General features: G+C 41.4%; 1 protein-coding gene across 2 annotated transcripts in view; it reads left to right on the plus strand.

Moving 5' to 3' along the window:
* The window catches only part of LOC133618594 (disco-interacting protein 2 homolog C-like), an 83,023-nt gene that overhangs the window by 44,998 nt on the left and 11,585 nt on the right, over positions 1 to 26,440 (plus strand). For both annotated transcript variants that reach the window (XM_061979103.2, XM_061979104.2), the window contains exons 2-26: positions 2,469 to 2,540; positions 2,621 to 2,731; positions 5,449 to 5,574; positions 5,650 to 6,006; positions 11,315 to 11,470; positions 11,560 to 11,679; positions 12,664 to 12,861; positions 15,558 to 15,649; positions 15,732 to 15,842; positions 15,916 to 16,039; positions 17,591 to 17,700; positions 18,185 to 18,287; positions 18,354 to 18,418; positions 18,493 to 18,586; positions 19,411 to 19,530; positions 19,632 to 19,746; positions 20,444 to 20,583; positions 20,851 to 20,987; positions 21,058 to 21,266; positions 21,396 to 21,510; positions 22,268 to 22,469; positions 22,544 to 22,644; positions 24,707 to 24,787; positions 24,878 to 25,001; positions 25,081 to 25,202. In XM_061979103.2, coding sequence (XP_061835087.1) covers positions 2,469 to 2,540; positions 2,621 to 2,731; positions 5,449 to 5,574; positions 5,650 to 6,006; positions 11,315 to 11,470; positions 11,560 to 11,679; positions 12,664 to 12,861; positions 15,558 to 15,649; positions 15,732 to 15,842; positions 15,916 to 16,039; positions 17,591 to 17,700; positions 18,185 to 18,287; positions 18,354 to 18,418; positions 18,493 to 18,586; positions 19,411 to 19,530; positions 19,632 to 19,746; positions 20,444 to 20,583; positions 20,851 to 20,987; positions 21,058 to 21,266; positions 21,396 to 21,510; positions 22,268 to 22,469; positions 22,544 to 22,644; positions 24,707 to 24,787; positions 24,878 to 25,001; positions 25,081 to 25,202 — 3,305 coding nt within the window. The remainder of the gene's footprint in view (positions 1 to 2,468; positions 2,541 to 2,620; positions 2,732 to 5,448; positions 5,575 to 5,649; positions 6,007 to 11,314; positions 11,471 to 11,559; positions 11,680 to 12,663; positions 12,862 to 15,557; positions 15,650 to 15,731; positions 15,843 to 15,915; positions 16,040 to 17,590; positions 17,701 to 18,184; positions 18,288 to 18,353; positions 18,419 to 18,492; positions 18,587 to 19,410; positions 19,531 to 19,631; positions 19,747 to 20,443; positions 20,584 to 20,850; positions 20,988 to 21,057; positions 21,267 to 21,395; positions 21,511 to 22,267; positions 22,470 to 22,543; positions 22,645 to 24,706; positions 24,788 to 24,877; positions 25,002 to 25,080; positions 25,203 to 26,440) is intronic.

Below are 26,440 nucleotides of genomic sequence, written 5' to 3' on the forward strand. Positions count from 1 at the left end.
ATCGCTGAATTTTCACATTTGCCGTTCAAATACTGAGAAGAGACGGTGCGGTGAACAGCAGCCAGTTGAGGCACGTCACTCAGTGCCGCAACATGGATTGCGCAATGACTCGGCTAACTGCTGGCCTGCTGTGCAGTGAGACTGTATTGCTATATGAACTATATTATACATTTCCATAGTTTAGTTAGCTGAGGTATATAATGTACAGTGTATTTTGTCAACAACTGTATGTGTGTAAAGTATTTATTGTGCTGAGCGATCATAAAACGGCTGCAAAAGACGCACTGGCTGAGGCTCGCCTCCTGCACCCCCGCCGTAGAATTGTTATATCAACTAAAGTGTGACGACCGGGGCGCATGGTGATGTGGGGCTCGCTCTCCCAGGAATGCAGATCGGGCTTCGGACACAGCGTGCAGGTAAGAAATTATTTATTTAAGAAATAAATTATACTGGAATAAACAAAAACGTGCTCATAGCACAGAAGGCAAAAACTAAAGGAGCTAGCGTGGGAGCTAGAAGGTAAAAAGGAGTCTAGCGTGGAAGCTAGCAGGTTAAGAGCAGGAAACAAAAGTCGTCATCTGTTGTGTGAAAACAAACTAGGAAGCAAGACAGAATGACAGGGAAGGCAGGCTTAAATAATAATGTCAGTGATGACAATCAGGTGCGCGTCGGGAACACACGCGGCAGGTGAAAATAATAAGCAGCCATGGCAATAAACTCAGGTGTACAAAACAGGCACTCAAGGAGTCCAAAACTAACAAAAAACACAAGTACCTCGAAAACGTAAACAAAAATATGATCCGGGCAGCGGATCATAACATAAAGCCCACACTTAAACTTTCCACGTGCAAGATTGAATCTATTTAAAAAAATTATTTCATAAGAAGCCAAAAAGTGCAAAAACAATACTGTTGGTGTTGGAGGAGTTGTGAATGACTGCAGGGACACAACATTAGATACACCTGCAGACTGCAGGTGTACCTAATTCACAACTCCTCCAACACGAACATTATTGTTTTTGCACTTTTTGGCTTCTTATTAAATAACTTTTGTAACCTATTTTCATGGGCTTTCCTCTTTGTGATGTTAAGTTCCTGTTATGCGCTGTTATACAGTATATGCCTTGAGCTCTTATTTTGAAGGCGCTAAGAGCGGAAGTGATGTCACGTTGCGGAGGTTTTTGAAAGAAAGTAAATAAAGTGGTCCTCGTGTAAACTGGAGCCTCCGTGTTTGTTATTTTGTAGTTTCATACAGTATAGGCGACATTTATATCGGTTACACTTTTTTTAAATAGATTCAATCTTGCACGTGGAAAGTTTAAGTGAGGGCTTTAGTTGCGGCGCATGGACTTAATTTCTAAGTAAAGGTAAGACCATAATAACGTTTTTTTTTAATTAAATGTGCTTTTTTGTGTGCTACAGTTTGTATGTGTAAAGTTAAAGTTAAGTTAAAGTACCAATGATTGTCACACACACACTAGGTGTAATGAAATTTGTCCTCTGCATTTGACCCATCCCCTTGATCACCCCCTGGAAGGTGAGGGGAGCAGTGGGCAGCAGCGGCGCCGCGCCTGGGAATCATTTTTGGTGATTTAACCCCCAATTCCAACCCTTGATGCTGAGTGCCAAGCAGGGAAGAATGCTGGTATGAGCTTTTAAACATAACCCGTTAACTGCTGCCAATCAAATGGTGAATAAGATACTCTTTAGGGTTCATATGTTTGTAAATCTGACTGTGATGAAGTCAGTGCCTCACCAGCCATCAACCTCATCGCACGTCACTGGGTCCTAGTGTGTGAATGTGAGTGTGAATGTTGTCCGTCTATCTGTGTTGGCCCTGCGATGAGGTGGCGACTTGTCCAGGGTGTACTCCGCCTTCCGCCCGATTGTAGCTGAGATAGGCTCCAGCACCCCCCGTGACCCCGAAAGGGATAAGCGGTAGAAAATGGATGAATCTAAACTTTACCACTGCCGGTATTTTTTTCTATATTTTTATTGTAATATTTTCAGAATGTGTTTGTTCTATTTTTGGCCAAAGTAGGACAAAGAAAACAATCTGAAGTTGTCTTTATTTAGCATGCTCCTGGTTTTCATTGACTTATCGTATCAGAGGACTGGTGAGTGCTGGTGTACATAATGAAGTGACTCCTGCGGCTGTTTGAATTATGCTAAGGGTCAAGTTTTCCAAAACTTTATTTGAAACACACTGGGCGGTAAAACAAACGCCTCCTTATTGAGCTGAGATGGGGAAAAGTGCTGACAGGACCTCGCCATGGTCCGTTTCTCACCTCAGCCGGCACGATGAGTCAGCAACTTTGGAGCGCATTTGCAGGACGTTCTCACACTCATTCCTGCTTGGTGTGTGTGCATGACTCAGCGTAATTGGGTCAAAGATGGCCACTTGTGTGTTTGAACTCATCTTGTTTGAGAAGATGGAGAGTTAAAGTCGTCTTCTTCTTCTTCTGTCAGGGGACATCACACAGAAAGGCTATGAGAAGAAGAGGTCCAAGCTGATTGGAGCGTATTTCCCACAGGGCCCAGGTGAAACACGCTTGGTAACTTTGAGAGATAAATGTGATGTCGTGAAATGCAAGAATCCTTTTTTTTAATCGTCCGCACAGGCATGGATCCTTCCACGGGCCAGGAGAGGAGAACACCGGCCACTCCGTCCTCGTCCTCGCGCTACCACCGCCGCCGCTTGTCTGGTTCACGGGACGAACGCTACCGCTCAGGTAAGATGTTTTTTAGTTCGGTCTCAGGTTTAATCCGCGGGCTTGCAAAGATGTGTGGGAAACGCTTCTGTCTAATCCCTCCCAGCTGTAGAAACGCACACCGTTAAATCTTGCCCCTCAGCACGGATTTTGTGTGGATTATTTCAGTTGAAGGTGAACTATTCTCACTTCACGCTCAGCATAGCACTGCAAGCCAACGGGGGTCAGTGTTAGCAACGTACAGTATGTGCAGAGTCGTGTATGAAGATAGTATGGCCAACTCGGTTTCAGGCGATCTCCTTATTGATTGGTCAAAAGGTACTCACGTGACTGCAGGGCGCCATGACTACTACTAACTTTGAGCTGATACTCGTTAGTTTTTCGACATGTACAAATGCCCCGTTGCGCAGCATAGGGCTGCTCCACCCGCGAGAATTGCAGAAAGCTTTTTACATGGCTCTCCCAACAACCCGGAAAGAAGACAAGTATGGGACGTGAAGGTCCGCGAACAACACTGGAGAGCCACCGATTACAGCGTCTTGTGCCAAGCAAACACAACGTCTGCGTTTCGTTCAGGAGAAAACACACAGAAGCTAATACAAATAATAACATAAGAAAGGAACAAATCAAAGAGATGGTTTGACAAAAACAGACTATCTTTGAATCTCAGTAAAACTATAATAATGATATTTGGTAACAGTAGAAGAGAAAGTCAAACACTAATACAAATAGACGGGCGTTGAAAGCGTAAAAGAAACCAAATTTTGGGCGTGATAACATGAGAAAATGAACTGAAAATCTAATAAAAGATATACAACATAAAGTGGCAAGAAATATGTCAATAATGAATAAAGCACAAAAACTTCTGGACCGAATCAATCAAGCTTTATTGCAGACTCCAACGTCCAAGTAGACACACAATCACATACAGTACATGAAACAAAGAAAGTATAAAAGGCATTATCACATAATATTAAAACATTGCTTGTGCATATTCAGTAAAAGGCATCTAATAAATAAATAAAAGCAGCGATAAAAATATACTTTAAAAATGCTTCGTCATATTCTATAATAGGCACAAATACCAGTGTTTCCATATACAGCATTGGTACCTAACAGAACTACACCTAGGATTGGTTATCTGTATAATAAGATCATTCTCGAACCCCTGCAGTCTACATATAAACTTAAACATCAGTTTTCTCAGGGTGGCGTGGAAGGTGTTAATCCATAAATCACAAAAAAGCTTGCTGGCTAATATCACTCTATATTCTCTATCGCTCGCCAGTGTTACCATATCTGAGTTATTGCGCAGAAATATGGGGAAATAACTACAAAAATACGCTTATTCACTTACCATGTTACAAAAAGAAAGATCAGTTAGAATAGTACATAATGAGTGATACATACAATGATTACAAATACATTGGCGGCAGCCACCACAGTTGACACAGGTGTGTGTTAGAGTGCCTGCTGGTCACGAAACAATGCAAGAATGTAGCAGCAGAAGATATATATGTATACATATATATATATATATACATATATATATATATATATATATATATATATATATATATATATATATATATATATATATATATATATATATATATATATATATATATATATCTTGTATATACAGTACAGGCCAAAAGTTTGGACACACCTTCTCATTCAATGCGTGTTCTTTATTTTCATGACTATTTACATTACATTACTATTTATTATTGTTACTGAAGGCATCAAAACTATGAATGAACACATGTGGAGTTATGTACTTAACAAAAAAAGGTGAAATAACTGAAAACATGTTTTATATTCTAGTTTCTTCAAAATAGCCACCCTTTTTGGCCTGATTATTGCATTGCACACTCTTGGCATTCTCTCGATGAGCTTCAAGTGGTAGTCACTTGAAATGGTTTTCACTTCACAGGTGTCATAGTTTTGATGCCTTCAGAGACAATCTACAAGGTAAATAAATAGCCATGAAAATAAAGAAAACTCATTGAAATGAGGAGGTGTGTCCAAACTTTTGGCCTGTACTGTATGTATATGATATATTAATATAATGTGTATATATTCCTCCCACCTCCAAAGACATGCACCTGGGGATAGGTTGATTGGCAACACTAAATTGGCCCTAGTGTGTGAATGTGAGTGTGAATGTTATCTGTCTATCTGTGTTGGCTCTGTGATGAGGTGGCGACTTGTCCAGGGTGTACACCGCCTTCCGCCCGAATGCAGCTGAGATAGGCTCCAGCACGCCCCGCGACCCCGAAAGGGACAAGCAGTAGAAAATGGATGGATGGGTATATATGTGTATACATATATATGTATAGGCTATATATGTGTGTATATATATTGTTAAGTTTAGTAGTGTCTACAATGCTGGTGATACTTACTGATCAGTGTTTCAAATCACATATTGCTTATCCAATGATATCTTTGAACTCATATTGAGCCAGCAAGACTAGAAAAATGCTGTAAAATGGCTAAAAACACATAAAAAGTGCACACAATGGGTGGATGAAATGTTCGTACACTGAGACAAGGTGTGTACACCAAAGCATATTTGTTCTCTGTCTGTGGTTTGTAAATCGAAACACACAAACCGAGGTTCCACCGTAATAGAAGAATGTTGTGGGAGTTTGTTGTGTTGTTTTATGAGAAATTGTGTGAATCACCTTTTCGATGAATGAATCCAATACCACACATTGATTGATGCGCTTTCCCAGATGTGCACACGGAGGCAGTGCAGGCGGCGCTGGCCAAGCACAGGGAGAGGAAGATGGCGGTGCCCATGCCTTCCAAGCGACGCTCCCTGGTGGTCCAGAACTCCATGGAGGCCTACACGCCGCCAGGTATGCCACCTCTTTTACCTCCTCCACCTCTTCTACCAACCTTTCTTCCCTCAACAGTCTGTCTTTCCTTCTCAGACACCTCCTCTGGGTCAGAGGACGAAGGTCACAACGACGCGGAGGAGGAGGGCGAGGGAGGGGATGGCGAAGAAGAGGATGGAGGAGGAGGTGGTGGTGGTGGCGACGGAGGAGGAGGAGGCCTAACAACATCCAGCCAGGAGGGCAGCATCAGCATGGAGCACTGGATCAGTCGCGCCATCCACAGCACCTCCTCCAACACCACCTCCTCCACCGCCTCCTCCTCCTCCACTCGCAGCGGGGGCAGCGGGGCGGCACACGCTCGTCTGGCCGAGGTCCTTGCGCAGCACGTGCACATTTCGGCTCACCAGCACCACCTGCGCCTTCACCATCAGCACCACCAGCACCACAAAGCCGGTAAGAACAAACGGGCACACAACTTCCGCCTTTTCAATTCTCCACACTTAGTGCATAAATGTAGGAAGAATACAAAAAAAGTCAAACCAAGTCTTGCTTTTAAGCACTTAAGGGATCATGAGAGCATGATAGTGTCTCCTCTCTCTCGTGGAGGTTATTTGTTTATTGATGTGAGCGATTGTGCGTCACGTGACACATGCAGTCTGCTCACGTCGGCCCCGAGAGCAGATGGTGGTGGAATGTTATTTCTTCTTCTTTCACGCTGCCTCTTTGCAATCTGTCCTCCCATCAAAAACACAGCCAGCAAGAATTTCAGCTCAAATGTTTCAGTTACTCACGACGGTGAAAGTCTGAGTGTCACATGATCACTGCGTCAACACGGCACACCGGAAAACTTGATGCTCAGATTTTGCTCAAGTGCTTCACTTCACTGCATAGTCTTCCTTTGACTTAGCGGAACCAAACTTTGTGCACCAAACTTGAGCTGGAACAACGTTGGATTCTTATGCATTGGGCTTTGTCCAGTATTACTAGTTAGCTGGTAGCTAGCATGGAGCTACATTTGTATTTTCCTGGGCTGCGGCATACTTGCCAACCCTCCCCAATTTTCCGGGAGACTCCCGAATTTCAGTGCCTCTCCCGGGACAATCATTCTCCCGAATTTCTCCCGATTTCCAGCCGGACCTGAGTGAGGACAGCCTGTCGTCACGTCCACTTTTCCGCCATATAAACAGCGTGTTGGCCCAGTCACGTTATAACATCTACGGCTTTTGGAGCTCAGTGCGCAACTGCACACACAAGAAGAAGGAGACTATTATATATGTCTCCGTTATCCATAGGTTTATCTATAACCCATAAAGTAGGCAGGCACGGAGCTATTTCTCAGCATGTGTTTATTCCATCCGGCACGTTAATACACTGACACACAACATCCGGATTCCCATCATGCATTGCTTCAAAACTACGGCAAGTAGTAGAGAGGAGTGTTATGTGTGTATATGTGTAAATATATATATATATATATATATATATATATATATATATATATATATATATATATATATATATATATAAAAGAAATACTTGAATTTCAGTGAATTCTAGCTATAAATATACTCCTCCCCCTTAACCCCGCCCCCCGGTCCGCCCCGCCCACTCCGACTTCGCCCACCTCACCACCCCCATTTCCCGAATTCAGAGGTCTCAAGGTTGGCAAGTATGGGGCTGCGTCTTACACACAGTCGTACCTCAACTTACAAGTTTAATTGGTTCCGTGACGGAGCTCTTTACTCAAGACACTTGTATCTAAAATCAGCCTTTCCCCTTGACATGAATTGAAATAACTTTAATTGGTGCTTGGCCACCGAAAACAGCACAATTTTAAAAGTTGTAATATTTTTAGCTAAAAAGGAAGTCTAAGTCTAAGTCTATAAAAGCGATACAATATTATGTAGTACAAACAACTACAGTAGTTTTATAAAGTAATGTAATAATCCATCCATCCATCCATTTACTACCGCTTGTCCCATTCGGGGTCGCAGGGGGTGCTGGAGCATATCTCAGCTCCATTCGGGCGGGAGGCGGGGTACACCCTGGACAAGTCGCCACCTCATCACAGGGCCAACAGAGATAGACAGACAACATTCACACTCACATTCACACACTAGTAAAAATGTACAGAATTTACCTTAGAGCAGTGGTCCCCAACCTTTTTGTAACTGCGGACCGGTCAACGCTTGAAAATTTGTCCTACGGACCGGGGGGGGGTGTTTGTCATAAAAAAATACAATCACGTGTGTGAATGAGTGTAAATGGGGGAGGGAGGTTTTTTGGGTTGGTGCACTAATTGTAAGTGTATCTTGTGTTTTTTATGTTGATTTAATTAAAAAAAAAAATATATATATATATATATATATATATATATATATTTCTTTTTATTCTTGTGCGGCCTGGTACCAATCGATCCACGGACCGGTACCGGGCCTCAGCCCGGTGGTTGGGGAACACTGCCTGAGAGTGGATTTCTACGGTATCTCCTTCTCGCTGCTTCTCGGTCAAACACACCCATCAGCAGCTTCTCCATATTTTTATGGATAAATGTCCACCGTTTAGATATTATTTTACCATTCTTGGCTGGCGTGAGTCTCCTTCTGCTTCAGTATGCTGCAGACAAGCATTTTTGGTAATAAACCTAAAACTCTGTCATGTTTTTGATGATTTATTTCTTTAATTCAATAAATATAATCCACTCCTTCTTTTCAGCAATGTCCTTCCCTCAAAAAAACAAAAAAACTTTGATCTCTAGCTATTAGCTAATGCTAGCAAGTAAGACCAGATGTTTTGGTCAGATCTTATGAGGTTCACTGTGACATTTGCTACGACAAGTAATGGAATGCTTTTAACTCAAATTTTTGCTTGTAATTTAAAGTATAACAATTAGCCGAGAGATAACTCTTTTAAAAACACTCTTAAGATGAGATACCACTATGCTGGTATCAGTACATCAGGGCTATTCAACTACATAATAAAGAGGGCCACAGTTTCAAGAGCCCAAGTGCTCAGGTGCCAGACATCGAAATGTGTATGTTTCGTCAGAAAGTGCCTCTGCAGGTTATAATTTTTTGACACTGCGTTTACTTAATTGCAAAGTAAACACATCTGCTTTCACCCTGCACTGTCAGTAGATTCATTATTCTGCCCTCGCTACTCGTTTTCAGCATGTGCAGCTTTTTTCAGAAAAAGAAGCTCCAGTTTATGTTGGATTGATGCTCCTTCTTTTGAATTGTTTTCCTTTCTCAGTTTTATTTCTTTACACTTCTTCCTTCATTTAGGTTTGTAAGACTGAAAATATAAACATCAAATAAACAAAAGTATGTATTTTGTATAAATAATGTCCTTTGTGTATTTTACATAAATAAAATAGATGGTTTAATGTTAATATATTCACACAATAAACCACACGTTTACACATGTAGGAATTAGACAACATTCACACACCAAACATTGCACACACTGTATGTGACTTATCACAGTTAAACTAAGGTGTAGTGTTCTCGCCATCTACTGGTCAAATTTAGCGCTACTTACTCTCAGACAAAAACAGCACAACCAAGGATATAAAAGACATCACAAAGTCAGCAATTTCAATACAAAACAGACTAAATATCTTCATCTACTTACAAATATTTGACCAAGTTTGGTGATGAAACTCACACGCTGGGATTTCTACCATTGTTGCCGTCAATGTGTCCGTCCCTTAAAAGGTCCGACAGAAAACAATGACTCGAGCACTTGCTCGAGGCAGAGCTTTCATACTTTGTTGTCTAGTCATTGTTAAAAGTTAGATTTTTGTCATTTATTTAGATTTTTTTTCAGGGTTGAGTGAGTAGTCTTCTACTTACCACACTGCTGTTTCATTTGAAACGGTATAGCTCGGTTGGTAGAATGGCCGTGCCAGCAACTTGAGGGTTCCAGGTTCGATACCCGCTTCCGCCATCCTAGTCACTGCCGTTGTGTCCTTGGGCAAGACATTTTACCCACCCACACTGGTTTAAATGTAACTTAGATATTGGGTTTCACTATGTAAAGCGCTTTGAGTCAATAGAGAAAAAGCGCTATATAAATATAATTCACTTCACTTTACTTCACTTCATTGCTACACGTACGCTTCGCTGTTTCCCCCCGCAGGGTGGCGGTAGTACTGCATACATGATCAACCATAGTTTTAATGGTTTCATCAAGTCTATTTGGGCGATGTGCGGCAGGCCAAATGAAAAGCTTTGGCGGGCCGGATGTGGTAAACACACATATGCACTCAAAACTAAGTGCAAGTATACAAGTTCATCAATTTAGAGCTTCTTGCCTTTCACTTCCTGGTATGAATTTGTGGGGAAGAAGTAAGGAAGAAGCTCAGATCATCTTAGTCTGCTCTGATCTAGATTAACGTATCTACATTTATCTTCAAAGTTGCGAAGGAAGTAAAGATTTAATGCTGTTGATAAAAAAAAATACATCTGTTCATTCGCACTCTTGCTTAATGTGTGCACCATGGAGCAATTCGGGTACCTTGTAGAAGTTTTTATTGGAGGCCAACTGCGGCCATGATGTCATCCATGGAGCTGCTCTTCGGAATCATCCATGAATCACGGAACATCTGTCGTAATTCTGCAGGCCATGTGACTTGTGGAGCACATGAAACAATCAGTGTCACAGCAGCTAATTGTTGGCCATCGCGTGTACACGCACACACACGCACACACTCACAAATAGTTCACTTCCATACTTACACTTAATCTTTTGAGTACATTAGTGCACAGAGAAGTATTTCAAAATGCAGTAAGTACACGGTCAGTACCAGGATGTTGTACTCAAAACACTCAAGATGGTGAGTGTGCAGTGATGGACTCTTACCACCCTCAATAATGGCCATTTTGTCTACGAAGCGGAAGGGGAGGGGCTAATGTGAGTGGTTGCAGACCAAGGTCAGTAATGCTGTATTGTCATTTCTACAGTGTAATGTCGCAAGTGCATAGCAACAGACAGTCCCTGCCCATGCACGTACACACACACACACACACACACACACACACACACACACACACACACACACACACACACACACACTGTCCAGCTGTTGCACAGACACACAACACAAACGTCGCTGCGCTCATTAACATGTATGTGCGGCACACAGCTGTGTTGTCATGCAGTCTGCATCCATCCAGGATCCAGCTACTTTTGTTTGCTCCTTTCCTCTCCCGGCGCATTCCTGCAGCCTCACTCTCATTGTCATCAGGGTTTTTTTCCAGAATAATCGTGTTGTTGTGGACGTCCACGTGTGTTCATGAAGTCGTTAAAGCCTCACAGGTAGTCTGGATGCTCAAAATGAAGCAAGTTTACCATGAGCTGCTGCAGTTTAAACGACTGGCGGCACTTTTGTTGCATATTAATTTGATCATATCTACAATGTTGTGTGTTTGCTCAGCCGTCAAAGTGAGTGAGAAAGTTACTATGGCGTCAAAACTGGCAAAATCCTTGCCCGTAAAGCCACACTCTTGGCCTCTTTGCGCGCATGGTATCCTTTTGCACGCAAACTCATTTTACACTGGTGCAGCCGTGTCTGTGCGCCAATAGGATGGAACGTCGTGAGTCTGGAGAAAAAGAACGACATCAGTAGCGCAAACAAGGTCCATGCGTGCGCAAAATGAGTCCTCACATGCATGCAAAGTTTTTATGCGCGAGGATTTCGACATGGTTTTGTCGCCGTAGGGACCTCCTTCAGACACTAATTAGACCTTCCTTCCACCAGAGAACCACTCAACCCCTCAGCCAGATGTTACTGGATACACAAACAGCGCCTCCGTCACTGACAGGATCCAGGCGGAGAAAACCCCTGGCGGAGGCCCCCTGGTCCAGAGGCAGACGCCAAAGTATGGCAACGCAGAGTTGATGGAGACCGGCGACGGTGAGCATCATGTTTAGACAATTCACTGCCCTGTTTAGATTTTGGTCACTAACCTTGCTTGTGTGTGTGTGTGTATGTGTGTGCTTCAGGTGTTCCAGTCAGTAGCAGAGTTTCAGCTAAAATCCAGCAGCTGGTCAATACGCTGAAACGACCCAAAAGACCTCCTCTGCGAGAGTTTTTTGTTGACGACTTTGAGGAGCTGCTGGAGGGTAATAAAAATGATTTTATTCCTCTCAATTAGAGATGTCCGATAATGACTTTTTCGCCGATATCCGATATTCCGATATTGTCCAACTCTTAATTACCGATTCCGATATCAACTGATACCGATATATACAGTCGTGGAATTAACACATTATTGTGCCTAATTTTGTTGTGACGCCCCGCCGGATGCATTAAACAATGTAACAAGGTTTTCCAAAATAAATCAACTCAAGTTATGGAAAAAAATGCCAACATGGCACTGCCATATTTATTATTGAAGTCACAAAGTGCATTATTTTTTTTAACATGCCTGAAAACAGCAGCTTGGAATTTGGGACATGCTCTCCCTGAGAGAACATGAGGAGGTTGAGGTGGGCGGGGTTGGGGGGCCAGGGTTGAGGTGGGGGGGGGGGGGGTAGGGGGTAGCGGGGGGTGTATATTGTAGCGTCCCGGAAGAGTTAGTGCTGCAAGGGGTTCTGGGTATTTGTTCTGTTGTGTTTATGTTGTGTTACGGTGCGGATGTTCTCCCGAAATGTGTTTGTCATTCTTGTTTGGTGTGGGTTCACAGCGTGGCGCATATTTGTATCCGTGTTAAAGTTGTTTATACGGCCACTCTCAGTGTGACCTGTATGGCTGTTGACCAAGTATGCAGGCATTCACTTGTGTGTGTGAAAAGCCGTAGATACTATGAGACTGGGCCGGGACGCAATGGCAGTGCCTTTAAGGTTTATTGACGCTCTTTACTTCTCCCTACGGCCGTGTACACAGCGGCGTTTTAAAAAGTCATAAATTTTACTTTTTGAAACCGATACCGATAATTTCCGATATTAAAGTTTAAAGCATTTATCGGCCGATAATATCAGACATCTCTACTCTCAATAAATCAGACTTTTTTCTCTTTTCCAGTCAAGTCTCTCATCATGAAAGAAGAAAGCGACATACAAACAAAATCACAACTTCTGCTTTGTTTTTGTTTTTTTCCCCCACAGTTCAGCAGCCCGACCCCAACCTGCCCAAAGCCGAGGGCGCCCAGATGGCGACCGTGCAGGGGGTGGAGCTTGGCGTGGTCACCAACTGGCCCCCCTGCTTAGAGGCGGCCCTACAGAGGTGGGGCACCATCTCCCCAAAGGCCCCTTGTCTCACCACCATGGACACCAACGGGAAGCCACTCTTCCAGCTCACGTACGGTCAGTGACATCATAGACGTCTTCTCGCGCCTTGAATCAGTGCTTCTCAAACAGCGAGATGGGAGACGGGGGGACTTTCAGTATTAACGTCTTTATTCTTGAACAATACACAAGCCTCCAGCTGGGTGGCAGCAGTTTTCAGATTATTCAACAGACTGACCAAGAAATATGAGCAAGCAGAGCATGTTTGGAGGAGTTTGGTGTGGAAAAACTCAAATATGAAGAAGTGGTTTATGTCGTGTGTCAACCTGCGTTTATGTTCTTGTCTTCAAAGTTTCTCAGTCCTCAGGTGTACACAATGTAACCTTGGAGAGTTCATACAAAGGTCACATTATTCCTCCTCTGGGTGTCTTAGTGTGGAGGTTGTGTATCTCCACACACACACACACACACACACACGTACACACACATACACTGATGGCGAGGATGGTGATAAGGGGATGTGAGCTCACTAGACTGTGAAATGTTTTCTAGCAGCACTCAGGAGTCCTCCAGACATCACAACCAACATGGTGAGACTGTGTGTGTATGGATGTGTGTGTGTGTGTGTGTGTGTGTGTGTGTGTGTGTGCGTGTGCTGAATCTAAATCTCCATCTTTCCATCTTCATTCCTGCTGTGTCGCCACTCTGACAAGGACAAACGTGTTTCGCTGTTTCATCTCAGCCAGTCAGGCGCTGCCTCTGGAGAAGTTCTGATGCTGAAATCTCCCACTCTCCCTGAACTCAACTCAGAACTGTTCTGCTGCCTTACAGTAGTATATTGTTCAGGATTTATTGTGCTTGTGCGTCACCTGCACATCTGTCAGTCATCACAATATTTGTTGTGCAGAAGAAGCTTTGGAAGTATTTGAGTTTAGTGCGTGTGAATGCCGATAGCGTCAGGTTTAAATACGACTCTTGGGTGTATACCTGCAAAATGAGTTATAAAAGCTAGCATTCATTAAATTAGGTACGTGACAAAAAAAAAATCAAATGCAAAATATTTCAAAGCAATTGATACCATTTTACAGACATAAAAAAATAGACATTAAGACAATTAGACAATAATTAAAACAATAGAAAAAGGTGTGACCTATATATATTTTGGAAAATGAACTTCAAAACATCATAGCTCCCTTATTATTTGTCATACAGTAAATGCATGAAATACAAATCAAATGGATTAGTTCAATAACCTGAAGAAATACACTTAATAAAATACATAAAAACTTGATTAATTAATGTATTATAGTTTAATTAGTTAATTAGCGGAAAGAGCATACTTACGGTATAGGCAATACCACTTTGAGTTCAAACTGTGAATGGTTTAAAAACATCATAAAACACCATTTACAGCAAATAATTGTGCATTAGTATGATACTATCTGACCATAGTGGAGTTTTTTTGGAAGAAATGTTACACAATTTTCGTGGAGTTTGACGGTGGCGGCCACGGACATATATTTTTAGTTAGCGTAAAACCATGTTCTAATACTCGGATTGACTTAATACTTCAGGATTATAAGGACAGATATGTATACAAACAACTTGAAATAGAAGTAAAGAGTTGCAAACTTACTTTCGGGTATTATTTTGTATGATTTTAAGATAAAAAATTTTGCGTGCTGATTTTTTGTACTTCCCGAAATTAGATCCGTAAATTTCAAAGTCAAGGCACTTCTGAGAAATGTGAACTATGTAATTAACCTCAGTGCTCTTCAGTTAGTACAAAAATAACCCCACCACAGAGAAAATGATGACACACATCCGAAACCGCCTTGATCTTAGTGGGCACAAGCCGCCGCTGCAATAAAGATAAGTAAGTAGTTCAGCGGCTGATTATCACATACCTACTGAAATGTCAACATGTTAACATGCTAACGTTAGCATGCGTCAAGTACCTAAATATATGACTTGAGGTATATACCTATAAAAATTGCGAAAAATCTAACATTCTAACAGTAAGGATGTGTCAAGTACCAAATTATAACTTTGAAATTAGCCATAACAGCTTGCATGCTAACATTAACATATTAAGACTCTGAGGTCTATACCTGTAAAATTAGCCAAAAAAGCTAGCATGCTAATGTTGGCATGCCTACATGCTAATGTCAACATGCTAAAGTTATCATGCAAACAGTAAGCAATAATATCTAAAAAAAAAAAAAAAAAAAAGGTGGCAAAAATAAATGTTAGCATGTTAACGTGTTAACTTTAGCATGCTTTCTATCCACTAACATTAGTAATGAGCATCTTAACTATGGAATGCTTAGAATCAGTTGAGAAATGTGCGATACTCTATGCTGAAATGTGCGATACTCTATGCTAAATAATGTGTCCATTCATTTAAAATGGGAAAAAATGTCCCGGAAATTGTGGAATTCCTGGAAATTGTGGACATTTTTGGAAAACAAAAAAATGGTAGCATGTACGCGTGTCATGAAAGCGCTGAACATTTTGAGAGTGGATGAAAAATGTGAAAGAAGATTCACATGGGTGTATTTATTATTATTATTTTATAAGTATATTCTATGTGTGTTATGAGGGAAGGTGAAGTTCACCTTTTTATTTTTATTGTTTACGTTCCATCTTGTAGATCTTACGTTCTTCCTTCTGTTGTGTTGCTGTGCGAAGATGTCCTGTAGTGTTGAGACACATTACAACATGTGTCACATGTTCTTATTGTGGTAACATCAAATGCTTGTGTGCCTTTGCAGGTAAACTGTGGTCCAGAAGTGTGAAGGTGGCCTACAACTTGATGCACAAGCTAGGAAGCAAACAAGAACCTGTCATCAGACCTGGAGACAGGGTCAGCATGCATGAATGATGGACGAATGAGTGAATACGACAATACATGCAAGTCCATGACGTTAATATGTTTCCTCCTCCAGGTGGCGCTAGTCTTTCCAAACAACGACCCTGCTTCTTTCATGACGGCGTTCTACGGCTGCCTGCTGGCCGACGTCGTTCCCGTGCCCATAGAAGTTCCTCTGACCAGGAAGGTTAGCGCCTACACGGAGAAGAATGTTGTCTTTTCTATTTTGACCTCACGTAGCGTCTTCACTTTCCTTGCAGGACGCCGGCGGTCAGCAGATCGGCTTCCTGTTGGGCAGCTGTGGCGTGAGCGTTGCTCTGACCAGCGACGCCTGCCACAAAGGGCTCCCCAAGAGTCCCACAGGAGAGATCCTACAGTTAAAAGGTCGCTTCAAACACGCCAAAATAATACATTTTGCAAAAACGCATCAATTTATGTTGGGTTAAATATAGGGGTGTCTCGATACAACTTTTTCACATACCGACATTAAAGCTTTGTGTATTGTCCGAAATCAATAATATTCCAATACAATATCAACACTAATCATAATATATTGATCAGGTGAAATTACTCGGCGAACAAACACTGGCCTTTTGACAGATTTACAGAGTGGAGTGATAATTTGTTTTCGGCGACACATAGTGATCACAATAATTCATTAAATTAAGATGATGACACAGTAACTTGAATGACGCGAACATGATTGTTACTGGATACTTTATAATATGCTTCTGCCTTGGAGACTTTGAATGTGTAAGTAATATGCAACTATGATTATTTGATACTTGCTTATATTGACAAATGTGCTATTTGAGACTGCAATATTGTTCATTTAAGGACACTATATACATATGTCTAGCTTGTTTGCTTAGCTGTTGTGCAGCCGCAAGCTCCCAGTAATGTATCGCCAACCATGTTTACCTTTTGTCAATGACTTTACTAAAATAGAAGAAAAGGCCACAACCGTGTGTGCTTATTGGACGACATTTAGACGTTGACTGTCCAGCTTTGCACAAGTAAACGCGCTGCTGGACTGCTTTTCCTGATATCGGATCAATATCAAATATCAATATCGGCTCGGGGCACTCTGAATTAAGGGTTTTGCGTGTGTGCACTGCAAAAACGATGTGCTGAAATATAAAGTAAAAAGACTAGATTTTAGGAAAAAAATATTGAAAACTAGTGAAATTGTTCGCCAATGAAGCAAGTTAATCTTACTTGATAAGACATACTAAATTAAGATCTGTGTATCTAGAAATTAGCAGGACTTTTAAAATGCAAATTAAGTATTTTATCCTGAAGACAAGCATGATTCAACTTGCAATTCTTAAATGAAGCATCTTGGGGATATTGCAGAATCTTTAAACAAGATTTTATACTTGCGGAAAACCCAAATGTAATTATTTGAATAGTCTCAAATCATTTTTACATTTTTAAAACTAGAATGGACAAAATTGAATTATTTATGCTGGAATTTAGATTAGCCATCCATCCATCCATCCATCCATTTTCCACCGCTTGTCCCTGACTAAAAATAAACAAATACCTCTTAAAACTGGGGACATTTCTAGAAATGACATTTTAATCATGGCAAGTGGCAAATAATTTTCAGTGTGTCTGTGAGATACAGGAAATGATGCAAATCAATGCGGGCAATAAGAAAGTAAAGATATCATCTTACAGATTAATAACAGCTGTTAGCCTCTCTCTCAGTAATGCACCAACAAATGAAGCTTCACTGTGTGTGTGCTTGTGTGTGCGTGTTTGTGAGTGTGTGTGTGCGTATTGATCTCCATGCTGTCAAGTCATTAAACTCACATGTGTGTTTGTTTTTGTGCATTAACAAATGTCCTTTTTCCTTCTCACTGACGCGCTATTGGTCAGTGTTTGTATAATGTCGCCGGGTGTGTTTGATTATTGTCCCTGCACGTCCAGGCTGGCCCAAGCTGCTCTGGATCGTCACCGAGTCCAAACACTTGTCCAAACCCCCGCGAGACTGGTTCCCTCACATCAAGGACGCCAGCCACGACACGGCGTACATTGAGGTAATACACGTGATGGACAACCACTGTCAGTTTGTCAATCTTGTGTTTTTTTTTCAAGCACCTTTAATGTCCTTCTGAGTCAAAAAAAGACACTGTCACCGCGCAAGTGTCTTTTTATCTTCTATGATAAAAGATGTAACACTTATGAACACCTGCTGTGCGACCCTTAGGATTAGTGTGAGAGGAGAAACAGAATTTGACCAATTAGTTGTTTTTACATTAGCAGACTGTGAACGTGTGAGCAACAACTCCTGCTAAGTGTGAATAATTGAAGCAGCGGGAGGGATCACACAAACAAAACATTTATCTTTCCCTTCAAAGATGCTTTCAGACATGGAGGAGTCTCACCCGTGCTGTTGAAAACCAACACTAACACACGAGAGTGTTAACTTTATTAGTCTGAACTAAACACATGAAATGTATGGAGGATGATGCTGGTAATGAAGAAGATGTGTAAAAACTAATTTCATGTTTTGTGTGTCAGTATAAGACGTGCAAAGATGGCGGCGTCCTGGGCGTGACAGTGACCCGTGTTGCCATGCTAAATCACTGTCAGGCCCTGACGCAGGCGTGCGCGTACACGGAAGGTAACGCTAACATTATGCGATGGTCTTCCTCCTCATGGTGCTCACACCTTGTTTGTCTTCTTCCAGCTGAGATCATCGTTAACGTGCTCGACTTCAAGAAAGATGTTGGACTCTGGCACGCTGTCCTCACTGTGAGAACACACGCACACTCACGCGCACGTGTGTGGAATGTAAGCTCACGTCAATAAATGTGTGTTTCCATCAGAGTGTGATGAACATGATGCACGTCATCAGCGTTCCTTACGCCCTCATGAAAGTCAACCCTTTGTCCTGGATCCAGAAAGTGTGTCAGTTCAAAGGTAACAATATTAATAACAATTCTGAGTAGAGATGTCCGATAACGGCTGTGAAACATGACCTGTAACATGACGTGTAACATAACCTTTGACATTACCTGTAACTTTGCGTGTAACATGGCATGTACTATAACCTTTAACATAACCTTTAACATGACCTGTTACATAACCTGTAACATGCCGTGTAACACAACTTTTAACATGATCTGTAACTTAACCTGTAACATGACGTGTAACATACCCTTTGACATTACCTGTAACTTTGCGTGTAACATGGCATGTACTATAACCTTTAACATGACCTGTTACATGGCCTGTGACATAACCTGTAACATGCCGTGTAACACAACTTTTAACATGACCTGTAACTTAACCTTTAACATGACCTGTATCATAGTGTAACATGACCTTAAACATGATGTGCAACATGACTTTGTAACATGATCTGTAACATGACATGTAATAATACTTTGTAACATGATCTGTAACATGACATGTAACACGACCTGTAACATGCTGCGTAACATAACCTTTAACATGACCTGTAACATAACCTGTAAAATGACATGTAATAATACTTTATAACATGACATGTAATAATACTTTGTAACATAACCTGTAACATGACCTGTTATTTGCATGTGAAGTGAAGTGAAGTGAATTATATTTATATAGCGCTTTTTCTCTAGTGACTCAAAGCGCTTTACATAGTGAAACCCAATATCTAAGTTACATTTAAACCAGTGTGGGTGGCACTGGGAGCAGGTGGGTAAAGTGTCTTGCCCAAGGACACAACGGCAGTGACTAAGATCATGTATTGTGTGCAGCCAAGGTGGCGTGCGTTAAATCACGTGACATGCACTGGGCTCTGGTGGCCCATCGGGACCAGCGGGATGTTAACCTGAGCTCCCTGAGAATGTTGGTGGTGGCCGACGGTGCCAATCCTTGTAAGAGCCAACACACACGCTTATGCCTTGTCCCTCACCACGCGTGCTGTGCCTGATTAAGCCCCGCCTTTTTGCTCTGTGTCTCTCCCCCGCTGTCTTAGGGTCCATCTCGTCATGTGACGCCTTTCTCAACGTGTTCCAGACCAAAGGTTTGAAATCAGAAGTCATCTGTCCCTGTGCCAGCTCCCCTGAGGCGCTGACTGTCGCCATCAGGAGGTACACACACGCGCACGGACACACACACGCATACACTGTTATTACTGCAATTAGTAGTTTAATCAACAGTTTTATTACCTGCCTTTTTTTGCAACTAAAAAACATAGTTTTTTTTCTGTTGACTTAATTATATGAATACAAATGTATAAATTATATTAATTAGATTTTATGAATGAAAACTGTGTTTTGCAAAATCCCCCTATGACACATTTTGAACACTCCTGCCTGCATGAATTAGTCACACACACATTTAATAATTTACTGCTCCCTTACAACCATAAACTTGTTTTTATTGTAACGTCACTAAACCTTACTCATCTTTCATCAGCCTCACTACACTGCATGTGTTTGTGTTTGTGTGTGTGTGTGTGTGTGTGTGTGTGTGTGTGTGTGTGTGTGTGTGTGTGTGTGTGTGTGTGTGTGTGTGTGTGTGTGTGTGTTGAGCCAGTAATGAAGTGCTTTTATTTGCCAGTAAAGCACCTTCAATCTTCATAAACATCATAAAACACTTCATAGCATCTTAAAAGTACAAGTCGTAAAGTTTCATGTTAGAGGGCAAATCAACAAGTCGTCGAATAGATTTTCACAATAAAAGTACTTTTATTTACACGCTCACCTAGAACATATTGGACTTTTTGAGGATGTGCCACTCACAAAATAAACAAGGACACATCGAATATTTGTTTACCTCCCGCAGGCCGCTGGAGGAAGGCAGCAGCCCCCCGGCTCGCAGCGTCTTGTCCATGCAGGGTCTGAGTCACGGCGTAATCCGAATGGACTCGGAGGAGAAACTGTCTGTGCTCACGCTGCAGGATGTCGGCCACGTCATGCCTGGAGGTGACGCACTACATTTCTTCCTTCACAATAAGAGCTCGCAATCAAATGAAAAAGTTTGTTTTAGTAGCAAAATGGCCCTTCAATTCTTTAATTTGTAAAAGTTTGGACATCCCGAAACTAATGTGAAGAAAATGCAACATGGTCAAATGTATTGGGACAGCTGGAGAACATGGTCAGCCTCTTACTGAGTGAAAGCTGTGTTCCAATATTTTTGTCCATATAATGTTAGGTTATATGCACACATTTTTAAATAAACGTATTTCACAGCTGAGATGTGCGTGGTCAAGTTGGACAGCGTTCCTCAGTTGTGCAAAACGGACGAGATCGGCGAGCTGTGCGTGTGCACGGCGGCCACGGGTACCACCTACTACGGCCTCACGGGAATGACCAAGAACACCTTCGAGGTAGGATTGCCGATCCTGGAAAAAAAAGTAAACCCCGACTTACGATGGTGACGTTTTTTTCACGCTGTAGGTCGTTCCCGTGACCAACAGCGGCGCTCCCCTCAGCGAGTTCCCCTTCACCAGGACGGGCCTGCTGGGCTTCATCAGTGCCGCCGGGCTCATCTACGTGGCGGGAAAGATGGAGGGGCTGATGGTGGTGGGGGGGCGCCACCACAATGCCGACGACATCGTCGCCACGGCGCTCGCTGTGGAGCCCATGAAGTTTGTGTACAGGGGGAGGTGAGCAGCAATAATATAGCCGAAATAAAAGTCAAATATTACCTCTTTGCGATAACGTTTCACTTTCATAGTAACAGTGCGTGTGCGTGTGCGTGTGCGTGTGCGTGTGCGTGTGTGTGTGTGTGACAGGATAGCAGTGTTCTCCATCGAGGTCCTCCATGATGAAAGGATCGTGGTTGTTGCTGAGCAGCGTCCTGACTCCTCAGAGGAGGACAGCTTCCAGTGGATGAGCCGAGTCCTACAGGTGCACACAAACACACACACACACACACACCTATACTGGTAGGCTAGCAGGGCAAATGTCCCTAACGCGGCCAACATGTAAAAAAAAAAAAAACCCAGGTTTGAGTACCACAAGTCCCGCAGCCGGCCACGCGAGTCCTGGGGTGCCCAACATGCCCAAAATGCACCCAGCATGGTCACAGGGGGAGGGGGGGGGGGGGGGGGGGGGGGGGGGGGGGCGAAAATTCCCCTTCAGGGGACCTTTTGCAGCCGGCCACGCGAGTCCAGGGGTGCCAAACATGTCCAAAACGCACCCAGCAAAGTCACACTGTGAGTGGGGGAGAAAATTTGAAGAAGTTGGCTAAAGCCCACAAAATGATCACAAATGACACCCAGGTTCGAGTCCCACAAGTCCCGCCGCGTTCCACCCGAGTCCGGGGGTTCCCCCGACATGTCCAAAACGCACCCAGCAAAATCGCACTGTGAGTGGGGAAGAAAAGTTGGAAAAGTTTGCAAAAGTCCCCAAAACAAATCCCCTACAGTGATTTTGTAAACAGGTTTCCCTTCAGGGGACCTTTATTTTGGTCCCCATAACGTCAAACGTCCCCTAAAGCGACTTTGTAAACAGAAAGACGTCCCCAATAAGTCCGCATTGCCAGAACACACACACACACACACACACACACACACACACACACACACACACACACACACACACACACACACACACACACACACCTTATCTCATGACTTCCGCCAACATGGATCTGACCCTGCAGGCGATCGACGGCATCCACCAGGTGGGTGTGTACTGTCTGGTCCTGGTTCCGTCCAACACGCTGCCAAAGACGCCGCTGGGGGGCATCCACCTGTCTGAGAGCAAGCAGCTCTTCCTGGAGGGAGCGCTGCACCCCTGCAACGTTCTCATGTGTCCTCACACCTGCGTCACCAACCTGCCCAAGCCTCGACAGAAACAACCAGGTGAGGATCATGTGACATCACTGCCGCCGAGCTGACGCTTGGAATGTCTTCATCCTCCTCCTTCTCCTCTTCAGAGATTGGCCCCGCCTCTGTGATGGTGGGGAATCTGGTGTCTGGGAAGAGGATTGCTCAGGCCAGTGGGAGAGATTTAACTCAGGTTGAAGACAATGACCAGGTAAGGACTGTGGGTGTGTGTGTGTGTACTGTCAGTCTTTATTATCATCCTCCGGAATGTTCCTCCTGTTCTTGATCCACAAATCATCATGTCCTCCACTTTGTGTGTGCATTACTACCACCTACTGGCCTGGAAGAGAACATGAACATCCGCTAGGGCAAGGGTGTCAAACTCATTTTAGCTCAAGGGCCGCATGGAGGAAAATCTGTGCACACGCGGGCCGGACTATTAAAATCATGGCATTAAAAATAAAAAATAAAGACAAATTCAGATTGTTTTCTTTGTCTTACTTTGGCCAAAAATAGAACAAACACATTCTGAAAATAATACAATAGAAATATAGAAAAAAATATCGGCAGCAGTAAATTTGAAGGAATGAAGGAAAGAAGAAAGTGAATGAATGTTTACAACTGAATACATTTACATATGCATACAAATGTGTTTTCTTTTGTATTATTATTTTTTTTACGAATTACGTAACGTTCATGACAACCTTTTTCCAAAACACAATATAGAATGTGAGATGTAACAGGATAGTGCATACATTTATCATTAAGGATTTAATCAAATATATTCAATTCAACAAATTGAGTCTATTAGAGTGCTAAAACTGCCAAGTCAATAGTCAATAGACCAGTGTGCAGCTTTTTAAACATCACAAAATGCTTTTCTTTTTGAGGACGTTAGATTTTGTGTTTTGTTGTTTTTTATTGCTGCTATTTTAACTGTTTTTTTTTACATAGGTTAATTGTTTTGTTATTTAGCACTTTGCCTTTCCTTTTTTTAAATGCACATTTTATTTGTCATTTAAATATTTGTAACAGCTGAATGAGCAGCACAATTACAGTAAAAATACATGTTTATGAATGAATTAGTCATCTTTGTTTTCGATGGAAAAAATAGTGCTATTAAATATGTGTACGCCGTATTATCTGACTAGTCATCAAGATAATCGTTGACTAATTGACTATCAAAATAATCATTACTTGCAGCCCTTTTAGAAACACAGCAGTACCTCAACTTACGATCTTAATTGCTTATGTGACAGAGCTCCTAACTCAACACACTTATATCTCAAATCAACATCTCTCACTGAAATGAATTAAAATCAATATAATTGGTGCTTGCCCTCAAAAAAACATAATTTTAACATGTAACATGTCTTATAAAAGGAAAAACAAACTTGTGTGTATATATATATATATATATATATATATATATATATATATATATGTATATGTTCGGGGTCGCATATACACACACACACATATATATATATATATATATATATATATATATATGTATATATATACACATGTGTGTATATGTGCCCCGCGACCCCGAAAGGGACAAGCGGAAAAAAAATGGATGGATGGATGGATGCGCGTGTGTGTATGTATATATATATATATAATATATATTATATGTAATTGTATATATATGCATGTATATATATTATGTATACATATTATTTATATATATATATATATATATATATATATATATATATATATATATATATATATATATATATATATATATATAATAATGTAGTACAAACAACTACAATAGTTTTATGAAGTAATGTAATAATAATGTACAGCATTTACTTTGGAGAGTGGACTTCTACAGTATCTCCTTCCAGCTGCTTCCCTGTCAAACACACCATCAGCAGCTTTTCAAAATTTTTATGAATTTAATTTTAATGATGCTTCTAATTTAAATTTTTGTTTGCAATTTAGAGTATAGCAATTAGCCAAGAGACAACTCATCTCAAAAATACTCTTAAGTTGAGGTACCACTTTACTACAGTGTTTTTTCATGGTTATCTTTGAACAAATTTCTCACGCACTTGTCAATTTTTGTTCCATTAGCTGCTAAGCTAACCTCGTTTTTTTACAACAAAGTTGTTGAGAGGGAATCAAGAGCACCTCTGCTAGTTGCAGCCCATTAGTGCACTTCATTAGGCCTCAGTATGTGATGACTCAACTATAGATTTCACACAATCAAACAGCGTTGTGCAGCAATGTGTGTTAGTGTTTGTGTCGTCATTGTGTTGCAGTTCCTCTTCCTGTCTGAGGTGTTACAGTGGCGAGCACAGAGCACACCTGAGCACGTCCTCTTCACGCTGCTCAACTCAAGGGTTAGTACACATGATGGAGGATGCTTTGAAATGCTACATTTTTGCTAATGTTTGTGTGTGCCTGTGTGTGGGCATGTGTGCGACGTGCAGGGTACGACAGCCAGCTCAGTGACGTGCATGCAACTCCACAAGCGAGCAGAGAAGATAGCTGCCATTTTGGCTGAACGAGGACACCTGCAGGACGGAGATCATGTTGCATTGGTTTACCCCCCAGGTACACAAACACACGCACGCACACACGGTGTGGTTTTTTTTGCGCATTTTTGCTTCATCACACCTTGATCTTTCTGCAGGTATCGACCTCATCGTGGCGTTTTACGGCAGCCTGTATGCCGGCTGTGTGCCCGTCACGGTCCGACCTCCTCACCCTCAGAACATGTCCACCACGCTGCCCACTGTCAAGATGATTGTGGAGGTAAACACTCTCATGATTATTGTTAACAAATAGTTGTATTTTTCTAGTAGTACTTATCATGTGGTAGTACTGCCTAAATCCATGTATAAATACTACACCTAATAAAAAGTTAGCACTACATATAGTGTATTAGGCTGTATGTATTAGGGCTGCAATTAATGATTATTTTAATTGTTGACTTGTCAACGCTAATTTTTTCCATGAGACGACTAATCAGCGATTTTTTTAAATTATTTTTATGATTTGTCGACTATTCAGCGATTATTTTTCGATTGGTTGACTAGTCAGCATAATTTGTTTGATTAGTTAACTAGTCAATGATTATTTTTTCGATTAGTGTTTCCATATCTGAGTTATTGTGTAGAAATATGGGGAAATAACTACAAAAGTACACTTCATTCATTAACGGTGTTACAAAAAAGATCAGTTAGAATAATACATAATGTTGGATATAGAGAACATACAAACCCTTTATTTATTAAATCAAGGATACTGAAATTCCACGACATAGTGAATTTGCAAACATCTAAAATTATACACAAAGCAAACTATAACCTGCTACCCAAGAATATACAACAATTCTTCTCAAAAAAAGAGGAGAAATATAATCTTAGAGAAAAATGGAATTTAAAACATTTGTATGCACGTACAACACTTAAGACCTTCAGTATACCAGTATGTGGAATTAAATTATGGAATGGATTAAGCAAAGCAATCAAACAATGTACTAATATGATCCACTTTAAGAAACTCTTCAAACTTAAAGTGTTTACAAAGTACAAAGAAGAAGAACCATGATAAACATTCTAAATGTATTTCATCCATCCATTCATTCATTCTCAAAATAATTTTACTCATCTCATCATATGAAATATAACTTACTTCACCAATTATTTATTTATTTATTTTTTATTGTGATTACTTATGGAGTATATTGTGAATAAATTGAGAACAGGAAGTGAACAAAAGTTTTAGCAACTGTTATGTAAAAGAAAAGTGGTAGGATTAAATAAGCTCTGCTTCTTCCTACTCCTTTTCGAACATGTTGAAAAGAGAAACTGGAAATTGTGATGTATCATGTTGTATGCTTGCATGTTCGAAATAAACTTAAACTCAACTCAACTCAACTCGATTAGTTGACAAGTCAGCAAAACAATTTTAAAAAGTTGACCAGTCACAGATTTATTTTTTGATAAATCGACTAGTCAGCATACCGTAATTTATTTTAATTAGTCGAC

Source organism: Nerophis lumbriciformis, linkage group LG19, assembly GCF_033978685.3.
Source record: "Nerophis lumbriciformis linkage group LG19, RoL_Nlum_v2.1, whole genome shotgun sequence".
NCBI classification, from domain to species: Eukaryota; Metazoa; Chordata; class Actinopteri; order Syngnathiformes; family Syngnathidae; genus Nerophis; species Nerophis lumbriciformis.